This window comes from Salvelinus namaycush, chromosome 24 (assembly GCF_016432855.1).
Source record: "Salvelinus namaycush isolate Seneca chromosome 24, SaNama_1.0, whole genome shotgun sequence".
NCBI lineage: Eukaryota > Metazoa > Chordata > Actinopteri > Salmoniformes > Salmonidae > Salvelinus > Salvelinus namaycush.
In genome coordinates, this window is record NC_052330.1 from 25,094,276 (window position 1) to 25,112,853 (window position 18,578).

Consider the following 18,578-nt stretch of genomic DNA (forward strand, 5'->3'; position numbering starts at 1 on the left):
AGACCAGGGCTGACTCCAGCCAATCACAACACACAGCCAGACCAGAGCTGACTCCAGCCAATCACAACACACGGCCAGACCTGGGCTGACTGCAGCCAATCATAGTCCACGGCCAGACCAGGGCTGATTCCAGACAATCACAGCCCACAGCCAGACAAGGGCTGACTCCAGCCAATCACAGCCTACAGCCTTCTGTTGACCAACCACACCTTCCCATGCACCTCTGGGAGAAGACAGCCAATGACATGCATGGGTGTTTGATGCACACACGTTAACGCTGTCTCTTATTGGTTGACAGTAACATGCACACAGCGACACAGCTGTCGGTATTGGCCCTTTCCAGGTCTTTCCTCTGGGGGAAGGCAACCAATGACATGGTACGTACATGGTCTTCGGTAGACAGTAACACACACTCACAGTGACAGCTGTCGGTATCGGCTGTGCCATGTCAGGGAGAATAGGACATTGTGTCAGGCTGATTATTGTATCTTCTCTGTGTGGAGGAGAGTCAGTGTGTGGAGGAGAGTCAGTGTGTGGAGAGGAGAGTCAGTGTGTGGAGAGGAGAGTCAGTGTGTGGAGAGGAGAGTCAGTGTGTGGAGAGGAGAGTCAGTGTGTGGAGAGGAGAGTCAGTGTGTGGAGAGGAGAGTCAGAGAGTCAGTGTGTGGAGAGGAGAGTATGTGAGCGTGCTTTGTGATTTTCAGAATTGGACAGAATGTTCAGTTATGTCTGTGGGATTGCCACTCAAACATTAATGAAAGGATGGACAACTGACGAATAGGTTTCATTAAAGAACTAGACAATAGATTCAGGTGTGTGCGTGTGTGTGCGTGTGTGTGAGCCAGACGGCTAACTAGAGTCAAATGAGGTGCCACAGCCCGCCTCAGAGGGAGATGGGTAACCATAGCGACAGTTATTTTAGTTTGGCAAGGCACTGTAGTGCGCACACACGCCATCCTGAGAACACACTGAGGACAATTTCTTCACAGCTCTGCGTGCGTGTCTGTGTGCGTTGCCTAAAAAGCACATTATTATATTCTAAGCCTTGAACATGTAGCCTACACATACAGGTATTTAGGAAAGTCTAATCATTTGACTTAAATTCTAATCCTCCTAACCAAACTGTCAATATCTTCATTGTGTGTGTTTTTTCTTCCATCACGTTCAGTGTAACCCTATGGCAGCTCTTCTGTTTTACATTCTGCTGTATAGTTGGCTGAGGGCAACGGCGGACCATTTATTCACAAGCACAGAAACTCTGTAGCTTAGTGAATTGAGAACAAAAAAATGCTGACTTTAAAAGACAACTAACCTTGATTCAAATAAATTTTTTGTCTTTATATTGCAAAATGCCTGCATGTGTGTGAATGTGCCTTTCCTCCTCCTTCCCTCTTTTCTCAACCCTCCGTCTGCCGAGTGAAGCTCATCACTCTCCCTACCTCTCTCTACCACTCTCTATCTCTCCTGTTTTCTATCTCTCCTGTTTTCTATCTCTCCTTCTCTCCTTCTCTCTCTCATTCTCTCTCTCCTTCTCTCTCTCTCTCCTTCTCTCTCTCTCCTTCTCTCCTTCTCTCTCTCTCTCTCTCTCAGCAGTTTGTTGATTTGATCAGTGTGTGCTGTAAAGTTGCTGCACCAGGGACTCTCTCTCTCCCAGCAGTTTGTTGATTTGAAGCTCATCACTCTCCCTACCTCTCTCTACCACTCTCTATCTCTCCTGTGTTCTCTCTCCTTCTCTCTCTCTCTCTCTCTCTCCCCCTCTCTCTCTCTCTCTCTCTCCCAGCAGTGTGTTGATTTGAAGCTCATCACTCTCCCTACCTCTCTCTACCACTCTCTATCTCTCCTGTGTTCTCTCTCTCCTTCTCTCTCTCTCTCTCTCCCCCTCTCTCTCTCTCTCTCTCTCTCTCTCTCTCTCTCTCTCTCTCCCAGCAGTTTGTTGATTTGAAGCTCATCACTCTCCCTACCTCTCTCTACCACTCTCTATCTCTCCTGTTTTCTCTCTCTCTCTCTCTCTCTCTCTCTCTCTCTCTCTCTCTCTCTCTCTCTCTCTCTCTCTCTCTCTCTCTCTCTCTCTCTCTCCCAGCAGTTTGTTGATTTGATCAGTGTGTGCTGTAAAGTTGCTGCACCAGGGACTCTCACTCACTCACTCACTCACTCACTCACTCACTCACTCACTCACTCACTCACTCACTCACTCACTCACTCACTCACTCACTCACTCACTCACTCACTCACTCACTCACTCACTCACTCACTCACTAACTACAACCATCTGCTGCCCGGTGATAATGGGTTGCTATGGAAGAGTGAATCGGCAAACCGGAGACAAACTTAAAAAGGGAGAAAATGGGAAAACGCTTCTCTTCCTACCGGTCTGTTTGCCCACCGCATTCTGCCATCTTAATAAACTGTGTGTGTGTGTGTTTAACTATACTTGTGGGAGCCAACTTTTTGTAAACCAACAAAAAGTTGACCAACTGGGGACATTTTGTTGGTCCCCACAAGGTCAAATGCTATTTCTACGGGGTTTAGGGTTAATGTTAGAATTAGTATTAGGTTTAGGGTTAGGAACTAGGGTTCGTTTTAGGGTTAGGAGTTAGGGTTAAGTTTCGGGTTTCAGGTTTCGGGTTTCGGGTTAGGGAAAATAGGATTTTGAATGGGACCGAATTATATGTCCCCACAAGGTGAGTTGTACAAGAGTGTGTGTGTGTGTGTGTGCGCGCGTGCGTGTCGCTAAACATATTTCACATCCTTATCAGTTTGTTTGCTGTATAATATTTGTTTTGAGTGGGCAGAAAACTACGAGTAGCATTTATTTTGTTACTTGTATAACTTTATAAGCTGGGATGTCTGTCCAGCAAATACTTTAGGTCCGAGACTGCATAAAATGTTTGCAATACGCTCGTTAGCATTTAGTTGGCATTCTCTATGGGATTTTCATGTAGTTGTCATTGCTAACCTTTCTTTGGATTACAAAGGCTCAGTGGGGTTTGGAAATAGCGCCCCTTGTGTTCAGTGCCAGTATTACTGAATATCCCAGTATGGCACAAGGTCTGTATGAAGGTATGACAATCTGGATACCACCCAAGCTTAACACACACACACGTTGTCAGCTGTCTAAAGTGAAATCTACAATAGGTTAGCTTCCTGACTTCTTCCCTCCATCCCTCTCTGAACTCTACCTCCATCCCATTATCCTTCCTGACCCCAAACCCATTTAATCAACTCTCCCATCATGCAATCTGCTACCGTGTTCAGGGGCAGACTTATTGATTTGGAGGCCCTGGGCAGAGGCCAGACTGTGGAAAGACTTGAAGATTGCTGTCCACCACTGCTCCCCATCGAACTTCAGTGCTTGAAAAAAATCTGCCAGGAAGAATGGGTGAAAAAAAATCCCCAAATCCAGATGGGCAAAGCTGATACAGACATACCCAAGACAACTCAAAGCTGTAATCGCAGCCAAAGGTGCTTTTACAAAGTATTGACTCAGGGCTGTGAATAATTATGTAAAATTTATATTTCTGTATTTCATTTTCAATACATTAGCAAAAATGTGTAAAAACATATTTTCACTTTGTCATTATGGGGTATTGTGTGTAGATGGTTGAGAAAAAAAATCTATTTAATCAATTTTGAATTCAGGCTGACACAACAACATTTGGAATAAGTCCAGGGGTATGAATACTTTCTGATGGCACTGTACATGTCCTCTGCGACGATGGCAGTATTATCAGCAGGACCTGTCTTTGCGTTAACTTTTTCTCTCTTGAAATTAAATCTTTTTTTCTTTTATTTTCTGTGCCCCGCTCATTGCTGCAGCTTAATTTCAATGAAAGTCACGTTTGCAATCATATCGCATGAAACAATTCACGGGATGATGTGAGGCCTGAGGCAATTGACTCTTCTGCATAATGGTAAGTCCGCCACAGGCCCCGTTGACACTCCTGCTCTCCTTATTCCACTAGACTCCAAACCTGCCTGCCGCCACCACCACACAACACACACAATCGAAACATCTGGTTCAATATTAATTCATGTGCAGCTTTACATATCTGATCGATTCCATCTCACCCAAATTTCCTCCCTGCTTAAAGAAGGGTTTATCACCCACTGCTCTTCACAAGAGGTTTGTGTGTGTGTGTGTGTGTGTGTGTGTGTGTGTGTGTGTGTGTGTGTGTGTGTGTGTGTGTGTGTGTGTGTGTGTGTGTGTGTGTGTGTGTGTGTGTGTGGAGATTCTAGATGCTGCCAAAGCACTGCTGATAGTATTGATGTGTCAGTAGTACATGCACGTTAACAGCAGACAACTTCAATAAAGACTCAAACACTTGATCTGTGCATAGTCAAAGAAATCTGACAGGCCCGGTATGAGTCAGATAGAAGGCATTGAGATGTCAGATTGTTATCAGATGTCTGCTAGTCTAACACAAGAAGAAGAACGAGTCAAAAGAAGAATGAGGGACCATGGATTAACGGGTATGGTCAGAATGATGAACTCTGAGCCTGTCCAGTTCAGACAGAGGAAAGTGAGATAGTTTAGAATGATATGAATAAGTAGAGTGTAATGGCTTAGGAGCAGGACAGACTCAGAGGTAAACTATTGACAATTTCTCATAGAGCGAGCGACAGAGAGAACGATCGATTACCGTCATTGTGCGCTTTTGTCATCAGCATCATCATCACATTGACACATAAATCGTAAGTATTCACACCCGTGACTCAATACTTTGTAGAAGCACCTTTGGTAGCTTTGAGTTGTCTTGGGTATGTCTGTATCAGCTTTGCACATCTGGATTTGGGGATTTTCTCCCATTCTTCCTGGCAGATTTTCTCAAGCTCTGTTAAGTTCGATGGGGAGCAGCGGTGGACAGCAGTCTTCATGTCTTTCCACAGACTGGCCTCTGCCTGGCCTCTGCCTGGGGCCTCCAAATCAATAAGTCTACCCCTGAACGCAGTAGCAGATTGCATGATGGGAGAGTTGATGAAATGGGTTTGGGGTCAGGAATGATAATAGGATGGAGGTAGAGTTCAGAGAGGGAAGCTAGCCTATTGTAGATTTCACTGTGGACAGCTGACAACGTGTGTGTGTTAGACTTGGGCGGTATCCAGATTATCATACCTTCATACAGACCTTGTGCCATACCAGGATATTCAGTAATACTGGCACTGAACACAAGGGGCGCTATTTTCAAACCCCACTGAGCCTTTGTAATCCAAAGGTTATCAATGACAACTATATGTAAAATCCCATAGAGAATGCTAACTAAATGCTAACGAGCACGTTTTGAACATTTTATGCAGTCTCTAACCTAAAGTATTTGCTGGACAGACATCCCAGCTCATAAAGTTATACAAGAAACCAAATAAATGCCACTCATAGTTTGCTGCATGAGCAAACAAATATTCGACAGCGAGACTCTTGATCCAGGAGGGGATTCTGTGCTGTTACCAAGCAAAGCTTGATTTTGGAAGAAGCTAACCACTTAGCTAGATGGCTAACTAGCTACTAAATTAGCAAACCAAATGCATAACTGCAGAGAATTTAGCATACTTTAGACAGTTAACTTAATAGATATCTAGCTGGCAAACATTTAGTTGTGAATTCCATACTGTAATTAGATTACCTGGCGCATGCTGCACGACAGTGAGTGACTCACACAACTCCGGTCTCTCCTCATTGTGTGCTTGTAAACAAACACCATGTGACTGGGGACTACCATTTAGCTTCATATTAAAAATGTGAAAGGTGAAATGAAGAACGTGATCATCTTTATCTCCTAACGGATTGCACAAGTTAACTGCGGGTATTTTCTTAAAAAGGAGCTACAAATATTCAAATGTACTAAACAACTTCAAATAAATAGTTTCAACGGTATTGATGGTATTGAAAAAACATCCCATGGCTATTTCCAAATATCCCAGTGTACAGTATACCACCCTAGCCTAGTATGTGTGTGCATCATGTGGTGTGTATGTGTGTGTCAAGGAAGGCTGGTGACCAGGTCTTTTCTATTAACTCAGAAGGCAGGCTGGGCTGAGGTGAGCCGGAGACTCTCTGACCTTTTCTGTGGGGGCTGATGCTGATGCTGATGCTGGTGTGTGTGTGTGTGTTGCTGTAGGGTCTGATGGTGGTTGACCCAGGGTTTCCATCAGGCTTTTGCTGTTCTGATAACGTCTCTCACTGTGGTAGAAAGAAAAAAGAAGATCCTATTGGATATATGATGTATGTTCACAGCAGATTGAGGTGGCTCTATGTTTGGATGATGGTGGCTCTACGTTTGGATGATGGTGGCTCTACGTTTGGATTCCGCAAAGGGGAATGTTTTTATTCTACTCTACCATTTGTAAAGAAAATTATGCTTCATGATTAATAACAGCTAGACTCTGATTATGTGGCTACACAATTTTAATAAGCGTCCATGTTCAAAACCATACCAACTTTTAATTGCCTTTGATTGCACATTGCAAGGTATAATTGAGTATTTGAGTGAATAGGTCTGTGGGGTGGTACATTAAGAGTAAGGGCCCTTTAGAAAGTGACTAGGATGTGGGTTTTGATCCCTGCCTTTATGAGGCTATAATCAGCATCAGTCACCAGTTAGTACACTCTCCTTAACTCCTTTACCCCATTTACAATGATTCACCTTGCTCTTAGGCCCTGTCACATAAGAGTAGACGTGTGTGAGTGTGTGCACGTATGTGTGTGTGTGTGCACAAATCTGTGTCTGTTTGCACATGTGCTACAGAACGACTGATCTGGATTTTTTTTAGAGCCGATACTGATTCAATGTAATTACATTTGAACATTTTGATGACAACATTTCCCAGAGACAACCATGTAGGCATTAATGAATAATAAAAAACAATACATTTCACTGTTTTACCAATCTAACTACTACAACATAATGGTAATAATTGTATTTTAATGTTAAATATCTTGATAAACTGGGTAAATCAAGAGGGCATAGGCCTAATCACAATACAGGTGAATGCATATTCTATAAGAGTGTGTGATTTCAGTGGAGTCTTTAGTGCTACAGATGACAAACAATATGTTGCCCATACATTTGGGATTGTATTAGCCTACGGATCAACAACATTTGCATAGAAGCAGCCTTATCGCTTCTTTCATAAAAAGGTGCGATGTCTCTTTAAAACGTCAAGACTGGCGCAGCCACAGACGTCACTCAAGACAGACATGCAACAGTTTGTCGAAATAGAACAGCTATTTAACCTAGTGAACGTTTTTAGAGACACCCTGCTTGCTTGACATATTATAACAAATCAAGTTTTAGAGTAGTGAACTAACGTTAGTTTCAGCTGTAAACGAGTTTGCAAAGTTAGCTTTCTGTGATTGAATGTAAGCTTATCTTGCTAGCTACTTAGCTAGCTAGCTACTAGTATCTTTTGTTTTGTAAAGTGCTATAGATTGTATCTATATGAATATTGTTTTGCCGAACAGTAAATGGATTATATGCAGCATGAGTGGGTAGCTAACAAGATGCAGTCCAGCCAGAGGTTAATCCAGTCGCCGGATTACGACAGTTTGATACAAGAGGCAAGTGCGCTCGGGCTACATAGCTAGCTAGCTAACTTGGGGACATGGCTGCCCGTACCATGTTCTCTAGTGTGTGCGTATAGATGGGTTAGTGAATCATACAGGACAAGACATCGCTCAAGGCTGTGATTTAGAACAGAGAAGGAGTTAGTCTAGACCACGCCACGAGACGCTTAGACTATTTGACATGTGCCAAGGACTTGTCTTCAGATATTAAAATAGTAAAAGATGTGATCGTCTGTTTGCAAAGCTTGCTGACAAAAACAATGTTTAGCTGTTCCATAAATGTTTCGGTGTAACAGCCCAAGAACAGCCCAATCATCTCTGTATCTCTTGTCTATCTGGCCTGATGTTTGTTTGTATCGTTCTCTAAGCTGTGTTGTTTATCAACTGTCAGTTAAAGGCTGATAAACGGACTTCTTAATCTCTCTCTCGCTGTTATCCAGGTGTCAGAGATGGTTTGGTCCTACTGTTTCGTAATGTTTTTCTCTCCTCTCCCAGGTGTCAGGTGGGTCTCCAGGGGAGAGGGAGAGCCAGGCTCCAGGTCTGCTGTTAGCGCCAGGGGTGAAGTGGGGACAGACGCCCATCAACCAACTCACACCCTGGGAGACGGAAGAACCCCCTGCCAAACAGCAGCACAGAGATAGTGAACCCACAGGTACTGACACGCATGCATACGCAACGCATGAATACGCAACGTGCACACACCCTCCTATACTGTACCAATCATGGCAATCATAGTCTGTATTGTAATATTTTCCAATTTAAACAAATAATCTATTTGAAGTAACTATTTCCATAGTGTAAATGAGTATGAGAATAAAACAGACAAGAATGCCAGTAATGGATTAATTTTAGGAGCTGTGGAAGTTTAATTCTTCCACAGTAGTATTGAAGTGAACCCAAAATGGCTGTGCCCTGCAGTGGTCAGTTTCCCTCTTATGTTGCTCTGCTGGCCTCTGCCTCCCGCTCATGGAGAACAGGTATAATTTAAGAATAATACACAATGGTACAGCCACTGCACTCGCTCCTCTGGAGCCTCTTGTAACACAGACACACTGAGGCAAACTATACGATGAAAATAATATACTATGAATACAGTATTGAACAATGTATTCAAACACAATGAATATTGTATAGTTCCATAGCAAATATCCAGTTTCCACATTCCTAATACTGTAGTGAGAAAAACAATGAATACTGTATATTCAAGCAATACTCATTATATACAGTACAACACTGTATACGTCGACATAATGTAGCAAGCAACGCAACATGTGGTGCAGGGTTCCCCAACTGGTGGCCCACGGGTGGTTTTTATTTGCTCCCATGTTTCCTGAGCAAAACAAAATCTATTTTTTGTTTTTTTATTGTTGGACATAAAAGACTGTAAAAACACTAGGAGATCAGTTTTGAATGATTTACATTTTGGAAATCTGTTCCCAAATATTCCCAAGCATAATGGAGAGATGTGGATCATATACAAATAGAAGCAAGTTTAAAAAATAAATAAATATTATGTCTGTTTGGGCATCTTGTGGTCAATTTGACTTCAACAGATTATTTTGAATTATGTTCTGGCCCTCCAATCACCCGCTCAAGAAAAAATTGTCCCGCAGCTGAATTTAGTTGATGATCCCTGATGTAGCTTGTGTTATTACAGCAACACCATGAATACTGTATACTACTTGAGTAGTGTCTGACGTACTCTGACTTTACATGGAACTCTAATTTGACTAATTATCTGCTAACCATAATTCAGTCTCAGTAAAGATTTAATTAGATCAGTTGATTAATAATTAACCTGTCACAGCTAAGACAATGATTACGTAAACACACAGAAGTAATACATTTAATGGAAAATACCTTTTTTATCGCCAGTGCAGCCTTTGCCACTAAATGTAATTCTCAAAAACACCACTAATACTTTTCCAGTGAAAATAAGTACTCTGCTCTTCTTATCAAGTTTTATTTGTCACATGCGCCGAATACAACAGGTGTACACTTAACCGTGAAATGCTCGCTTAATAGCCCTTCCCAGTGATGCAGAGTTAAAAAGTAACATAAAATACATTAGAATGGAGCTAAACTCAGCAAAAAAAGAAACTTCCCTTTTTCAGGACCCTGTCTTTCAAAGATAATTCGTAAATATCCAAATAACTTCACAGATCTTCATTGTAAAGGGTTAAACACTGTTTCCCATGCTTGTTCAAAGAACCATGAACAATTAATGAACATGCACCTGTGGAACGGTCGTTAATACACTACCAGCTTACAGACGGTAGGCAATTAAGGTCACAGTTATGAACACTTAGGACACTGAAGAGGCCTTTCTACTGACTGAAAAACACCAAAAGAAAGATGCTCAGGGTCCCTGCTCATCTGCGTGAACGTGCCTTGGGCATGCTGCAAGGAGGCATGAGGACTGCAGATGTGGCCAGGGCAATATATTGCAATGTCCGTATTGTGAGACGACCTAAGACAGTGCTACAGGGAGACAGGACGGACAGCTGATCGTCCTCGCAGTGGCAGACCACGTGTAACAATACCTGCACAGGATCGGTACATCCGAACATCATATCTCCGGGACAGGTACAGGATGGTAAATACAACTGCCTGAGTTACACCAGGAACGCACAATCCCTCCATCAGTGCTCAAACTGTCCGCAATAGGCTGTGAGAGGCTGGACTGAGGGCTTGTAGGCCTGTTGTAAGGCAGGTCCTCACCAGACATCACCGGCAACAACGTCGCCTATGGGCACAAACCCACCGTTGCTGGACCAGACAGGACTGGCAAAAAGTGCTCTTCACTGATGAGTTGCGGTTTTGTCTCACCAGGGGTGATGGTCGATTTGCGTTTATCGTCGAAGAAATTAGCGTTACACTGGGACCTGTTGGATTGGAGGGTGAGGGCTAGGGCCATTCCCCCCTGCAGAAATGTCCAGGAACTTGCGGGTGCCTTGGTGGAAGAGTAGGGTAACATCTCACAGCAAGAACTGGCAAATCTGGTGCAGTCCATGAGGAGGAGATGCACTGCAGTACTTAATGCAGTTGGTGGCCGCACCAGATACTGACTGTTACTTTTGATTTTGACCCCCACTTTGTTTAGGGGCACATTATTCAATTTCTGTTAGTCACGTGTCTGTGGAACTTGTTCAGTTTGTCTCAGTTGTTGAATCTTATGTTCATACAAATATTTACACATGTTAAGTTTGCTGAAAATAAACGCACTTGACAGTGAAAAGACGTTTCTTTTTTTGCTGAAATTATATACAGTGCATTCGGTAAGTGTTCAGACCCCTTCACTTTTTCTACATTTTGTTACGTTACATCCTTATTCTAAAATTGATTCAATAGTTTTTTCCTCAACAATCTACACACAAAGTGGTTTGTAGACATTTTTGCTAATTTATATTAAAAATAATAATAATTAAATATCATATTTACATACACTACCGTTCAAAAGTTTGGGGTCACTTAGAAATGTCCTTGTTTTTGAAAGAAAAGCACTTTTTTTTTGTCCATTAAAATAACAGTGTAGACATTGTTAATGTTGTAAATGACTTATAGCTGGATATGGCTGATTTCTAATGGAATATCTACATTGGCGTACAGAGGCCCATTATCAACAACCATCACTCCTGTGTTCCAATGGCACGTTGTGTTAGCTAATCCAAGTTTATCATTTTAAAAGGCAAATTGATCACTAGAAAACCCTTTTGCAATTATGTTAGCACAGCTGAAAGCTGTTCTGATTAAAGAAGCAATAAAACTGGCCTTCTTTAGACTAGTTGAGTATCTGGAGCAAAAATGTCTACACTGTATTTCTGATCAATTTGATGTTATTTTAATGGACAAAACATTTTGCTTTTCTTTCAAAAACAAGGACAGATCTAAATGACCCCAAACTTTTGAACGGTAGTGTACGTGTTCAGACCCTTTACTCAGTACTTTGTTGAAGTACCTTTGGCAGTGATTACAGCCTCGGGTCTTCTCGGGTATGACGCTACAAGTTTGGCACACCTGTATTTGGTGAGCTTCTCCCATTCTTCTCTGCAGATCCTAACAAGCCCTGTCAGGTTGGACATTCAGAGACTTGTCCCGAAGCTGTTCCTCTGTTGTCTTGGCTGTGTGCTTAGGGACGTTGTCCTGTTGGAAAGTGAACCTTTGTCCCGGTCTGAGGTCCTGAGTGTTCTGTAGCAGTTTTTTTTATCAAGGATATCTGTACTTTGCTCCGTTCATCTTTCCCTCGATCCTGACTAGTCTCCCAGTCCCTGCCGCTGAAAAACATCCCCACAGCATGATGCTTCCACCATGCTTCACCGTAGGGATGGTATTGGCCAGGTGATGAGCGGTGCCTGGTTTCCTCCAGACATGACGCTCAGCATTTTAGGCAAAATAGTTCTCTTGGTTTCATCTTTAGGTGCCTCTTTAGGTGCCTTTTTCAGTATTTAGGTGCTTTTTGGCAAACTCCAAGCGGCCTGTCATGTGCCTTTTTACTGAGGAGTGGCTTCTGTCTGGCCACTACCATAAATGCCTGATTGGTGGAGAGATGGTTGTCCTTCCGGAAGGTTCTCCCATCTCCACAGAGGAACTCTAGAGCTCTGTCAGTGACCATCGGGTTCTGGATCACCTCCCTGACCAAGGCCCTTTTCCACCAATTGCTCAGTTTGGTCGGGCGGCCAGCTCTAGGAAGAGTCTAGGTGGTTCCAAACTTTTTCCATTAAATAATTATGGAGGCCACTGTGTTCTTGGGGACCTTCAAATCTGCAGACATTTTTTGGTACCCTTTTCCCGATCTGTGCCTCGACACAATCCTGTCTCGGGGCTCTACGGACAATTCCTTCGACCTCATGGCTTGGTTTTTGCTCCGACAAGCACTGTCAACTGTGGGACCTTATATAGACAGGTAGGTTCCTTTCCATATCATGTTCAGTCAATTGAATTTACCGCAGGTAAAACATCTCAAGGATGGTCAATGGAAACAGGATGCACCTAAGTTCAATTTCGAGTCTCATTGCAAAGGGTTTGAATACTTAAGGTATTTTTGTTATTTTTTATAAATGTGCCAACATTTATGGGGTGTTGTGTGTAGTTTGAGGGGAAAAAAATATTTGATCAATTTTAGAATAAGGCTGTAATGTAGCAAAAGGTGGAAAAAGGGAAGGGGTCTAATTTACTTTCTGAATGCACTGTACAGGGAGTACCAGATCGATGTGCAAGGGTATGATGTATTTGAGGTAGATATGGACGTGAAGGCATGGTAAAGTGACTAGGCTATGGATAATTAATAAGAGTTAAATAAAGAACTGAATAGCAGCACCACTTGTCTGTTTGAGAGTCTGCCACTACAAAATGAATTTGACCAAAGCTTTGGCACCACTATAAGGCTAGTTTATCCAACTCATCACTGAGGATACTGGCGGTGAAGAGTCAGAGCAGTGCTCTCTGATACACACACACACACACACACACAGGACCCTGCTGTGTGGAGTATAGCGGTGGCTGAATGGTCCATGGAGCCCTGTGGTATTAGTATTGTATTCAGATGACTGAGGCTTTGCACCCAGACACAAGGACGGAGTGACACACACAAGCTCCTACCACGGAGTGAGATGTCACCCATACAGAATGCTGCTGCATATGACAATCAGTCAGGGCTTGACATTAACTTTTAGTAGCATTGATTTTATTGTCCGAAAGCTCAATGGTCTAACACTACGGACCAAGAAAGTGACTGAAAATTGTATTGTGTGATGCAAGGAACCGCATCACAAAATAACCTTAATTTTTATCATTGGTGTTGACAATGGAAGACTGCTGGTCTCTAATCCCATGTATTATATCTCCTTCTGTTGTGTCCTTGAGCAAGGCACTTAACCTCCCCCACAAAGTAAAATACTGCACTGATAGGCTACTGTATAAAACACATGTGGTCTGTCAACCCTCCATCTGGAGAGCTACTGGGTGTGCAGGCTTTTTGTCCAATCCTGCTCAAACACACCAGAGTTGACTTTTATTTTTATTTATAAATTAATTACAATGGGGTTTGTTCGAGAAGGACTGGAGGAAAAGCCTGCACACCCAGTAGCTCTCCTGGACTCTCCAGGACGATTGTTGGCCACCCTGCACCATTACAATAACAACCAAATACTTTCTTTCTAAAATAATTCCCTCATTCAATGAACTAGGAATCATATGGCTAAGGTGGGCGAGGTAGCTAACTAAGATGTTTATCTATTTGTAAGGTTAAAATATTCCGTGTTCAGGGGTGATCTTGACAGAATAGGAGTTACTTGTCAAAGAGTACATTTCAACTTAATTTTTAACTGTCAGAATGGCCACTATTTAATAGAGGAGAATCCTAGCCAATTTTGAGCGCTTGAGACTGTTTTACAACCGGAGTATGCAGCATTGGTTTCATCAACTGAGTACCCATATCAACTGTGTGTCGGGCCAATTGCGGTTATACACGAGTGCTGGTGGACAGTTATTTTAGGGCATGACAATGACATTCATTCATGCTAATGGCTAAATAGACTGAACAAAAATATAAAAACATGCAAAAATGTCTAAGATTTTACTGTGTTACATTTAATATAAGGAATTCAGTCAATTTAAATAGGCCATAATGAATTTATCTGGATTTGACATGACTGGGAATACAGATATGCAAAAAAAGTAGGGGCGTGGATCAGAACCATTCAGTATTTGGTGTGACCACCATTTGCCTCATGCGGCACGACACATCTCCTTCGCATAGAGTTGATCAGGCTGTTGACTGTGGAATGTTGTCCCACTCCCCTTCAATGGTTGTGTGAAGTTGCTGGATATTGGTGGGAACTGGAACATGCTGTCGATCCAGAGCATCACAAACATGCTCAATGGGTGATATGGCTGAGTATGCAGGCCAAGGAAGTACTGGGACATATGGCCGTGCGTTATCATGCTGAAATTTGCCATAGATAAAATGCAATTGTGTTCGTTTGTAGCTTATGCCTGCCCATACCATAACCCCACCGCCACCATGGGGCATTCTGTTCACAACGTTGACATCAGCAAACTGCTCGCCCACACAACGCCATGCACGTGCTCTGCTGTTGTGATGACTATTGGACTTAGTGCCAAATTCTCTAAAACGACGTTGGTAGAGAAATTAACATTATATTCCTCGGCAACAGATCTGGTAGACATTCCTGCTGTCAGCATGCTAATTGCACAGTCCCTCAAATCTTGAGACCTCTGTGGCATTGTTCTGTGACACAACTGCACATTTTAGTGGCCTTTTGTCCCCAAGTCAATAAGTCATCATTTTAGTCGAAGTATGATTTATTTGGACTTGAACAGGGAAATCCTTTGTATTATTCCGCATCTATGCCGTGTGTTTACTGATAATAAATGGCCATACGTATCTTGTGAGGGCTGGCTTTAGTTAATTTGGAACCACCTATAAAACATGTACACATCTGGGCTCATTACTTCCCATTTACAACCTGGTGCTACGGCTTACTGCTGTTAGTAATGCACCTCGTTCGATCTGGAGCTGTTGGATGAGCTGACAGTGAAGCGGTGAGTAAGAAAATAGCTAATATCATTCTGATGAACAACTGACGTTCACTTGTCTACAGTAAGCAGCCTGGCAACGCACACCTTAGCCGAACGACTTATCAGGTGCTCACTTCATGGCTAACGTCACCTAGCTAACATTAGCCGTATAGCTAGCTGGTGACATCAAAAGTAGATAAAGATGTTCGATAGGTGAAACGTCAACACTGCTGGGATACATAGTAGTTTCTGGAGACATATTATGCATGGCAGCGCTACTATAACGTTAGCAGCAAGAGTAGGCCTATGGGTCACTAACAAGTTTGGCTGGCTGGCTAGCTATAGTATAGTAACACAATGTCACCAGTAACACTGCAGTGAAGTAAATCCATATAAAGCAGTCAAGTTCATATATATATATATATATGTTATAGTAGAATTACATGATATGTGTACATTGTAAGATGTTTATATACATTTTAGTAATTTAGCCATAGTGACTTACAGGAGCAATTAGGGGCTAAGCGCCTTGCTCAAGGGCACATCAACAGATTTTTCACCTACTGTAGTCAGCTTGGGGATTCCAACCAGCAACCTTTTGGTTAAGAGAGTTAGGCAAAGCATTTGGTATAAAGTATGATTCTTTATTTGACCAAGTGACAGCCTTATTCTAACCGGCTCATCAAAACAATGTTCAAGAAGTTGGGCTATTTTATTAGTAGCTAGCTATATTTTTAGAAAGTTATTGGTACACATTCTAACTAGTGTCCATCGTTGGTAAAGACAATAGTTGCTTTTCTTGGCTCCAACTAGTGAAGATACATGTAAACATTACAGCTAGGTCATTCCAGTTATTTTTAGTTGGTGAGCCAGGTAGCTAACAAGTTAATTACATTTCGAGTACAGTAGCTTGCTACTAACTACATAACCTTTACTATTTTGATAATTAGGTTTTCAGAAAAACAGCTGAATGGTAGCTAGCTAGCATAGTTACGGGTACTCTTATGCTTGAAACAACTTTGGAACCAATTATCCACAGTTGCTAATAGTTACTTGTAGCTAGCTAGATTTATTGGTCCAGGGAGTAAGTTAGTTAGCCTCTAGCTTTGCCGGTTAAATTCCAGTATTACCTCTATGTATTCATCCTTGATCATTCAATTCCGTAGCAGAAGAGGGAGGACGAGAGTGGATGCCTTGTCATGGCTATTGTTAACTGTGCTGTGCTCCGTAGCGATTAGCTACCCTGGCTGTTTGGTTTATTTACAAATCACGGAGTGTGACCTGTGCCGGAGACGGTATGGGCTGTGCAAACCGATGAAGGTGGAGATTTGCATGCCTGATTTAATCAATATTTATAAGGAGCCATACGTCAGTGTTCAGAGGGTGGAACTAAATGTGCATTTCTGCACTAGGACAGGAATTAGGTCGAAATAGTGCTGGCCACTTACTCTGGAGGGCGTCTTTTAAACCTTTAATGAGCTTTACTGCAAGAGGATGTTGGCCATCGCTAATGAGTTCCATCTTGTTACTTCAGTATATATTGAGTTGCACACCTTTTTGCCCTAAGAACAGCCTCAATTCGTCAGGGCATGGACTCTACAAGGTGTCAAGTGGTCCCCATGTTGACTCAGATACTTTCCACAGTTGGCTGGTAGTGGAACTCTATTCCGACTAGCTCATTCCATCTCATCCCACAGATGCTTAATTGGATTGAGATCTGGTGACTGGGCAGGCCACTGCAGGAAGCCTAATTCACTGTTATGTTCGCGGAACCATTCCTGGACAATCCTAGCCTTGTGGCATGGGGGATTATCCTGATAAAATCAATCAATTTGCAGATGGATACATTCATGCAATGAAGGGATGCACGTGATTGGCAATGATGTTCAGATATCCTGTGGCATACAAACGTTGCTCCACTTTTATAAGGGGCTCAATGTGGGCCATGAAAAAACACCCCACACCACCACCACCTGCCTACAATGTTGACACGCGGTATAATGGATGCATGTGCTCATTTATTTTTCTCCATATCTTAGTCCTCCCATCAGCATGCAACAGCAGGAACTGGGATTCATCAGACCAGGGAATGTTTTTTTCCAATTCTCCAATGTCCGGCGTTTTTGTTCCTTAGGCCACTGCAACCGCAGTTTCTTGTTCTTTGCTGAAAGAAGTGGAACTCTGTAAGGTCGTTGGCTGCCATACCCCATTCATGTCAAGGTACGACGAGTTGTGCCTTCTTTTATGGGTCTTTGGGCACCAATGTTGTAATGGACTGTCAGTTGACTAACTGTAGCCTGTCTGTTGCTCTGCACAATTCGTGTCAGCCTCCTTTGTCCTCTCATCAATTAACTGTTTTCGACCACTGGCCTGCCGTTGGCTGGATGTCCTTTGGGTGGTGGACCATTCTTGATAGACACAGGAACCTGTTGAGCGCGAAAAACCCAGCAGCGTTGCAGTTCTTGACACACTCAAACCAGTGCGCCTGGCACCTACTACAATACCCGGTTCAAAGGCACTTCAATATGTTGTCTTGCCCATTCACCCTCTTGATTGGCACACATACACAATCTGTCTTAATTGTCTCAAGGCTTAACCTGTTTGGGCTGCAGGGGCAGTATTGAGTAGCCAGATAAAAGGTGCCCATTTCAAACGGCCTCGTACTCAATTCTTGCTCGTACAATATGCATATTATTATTACTATTGGATAGAAAACACTCTCTAGTTTCTAAAACCGTTTGAATTATATCTGTGAGTCAAACAGAACTCATTTGGCACAAACTTCCTGACCAGGAAGTGGAAAGTCTGAAATCGAGGCTCTGTTCTACTTCCTGCCTATAAATGGGAATGATACGTATTAGTATACATGCACTTCATAGACCTTCCCCTGGATGTCAAGAGGCGGTGAGAGAAGAAATTTAGTGTTTATCTTGGTCTGAAGTGGAATACAAGCTCTTTGTATGACGTGTCCCCCATTTCCTGTTTTCTGGAGAGCGCGAGGAGGTACCTGGATTTGCCTTCTGTTTAGCTGCCGTTATAGGCGACTACTATCTCCGGCTTTGATTTTATTTGATACATGTGACCATATCATCGTAAAGTATGTTTTTTCAATATAGTTTAATCAGATTATTGAAATTTTTTCGGGAGTTTTGCCGTGTTCCGTTCTCTGACTTTGTTGATGATGGAGAGATTCGCGCCACTTGGCTAGTGCGCTTGCTAATTCAGGAGGGAAAATGGACGTTCTAAATCCAAACAACGATTGTTCTTGACAAAGGACCCCTTGTCCAACATTCTGATGAAAGATCAGCAAAAGTAAGAAACATTTTATGATGCTATTTCATATATCTGTCGTACATGTGAACTAGTCGTCGGCGCCCAACTTTTGGGTACTCTAGCTATACCGAAGCTGGATGTCGTAATGAAGTTATTTTTTAGAATTCTAACACTGCGATTTCATTAAGAACTAATGGATCTATCATTTCCT

General features: G+C 42.6%; 1 protein-coding gene across 1 annotated transcript in view; it reads left to right on the forward strand.

Moving 5' to 3' along the window:
* The first annotated feature begins 7,178 nt into the window (after positions 1–7,178).
* LOC120019111 (kelch-like protein 29) overlaps positions 7,179–18,578 on the forward strand; it is a 136,670-nt gene continuing 125,270 nt past the window's right edge. Inside the window, exons 1-2 of the mRNA XM_038962370.1 lie at positions 7,179–7,549; positions 8,051–8,207. Of these exons, the coding sequence (XP_038818298.1) occupies positions 7,457–7,549; positions 8,051–8,207 (250 nt within the window). The 5' untranslated portion in view covers positions 7,179–7,456. The remainder of the gene's footprint in view (positions 7,550–8,050; positions 8,208–18,578) is intronic.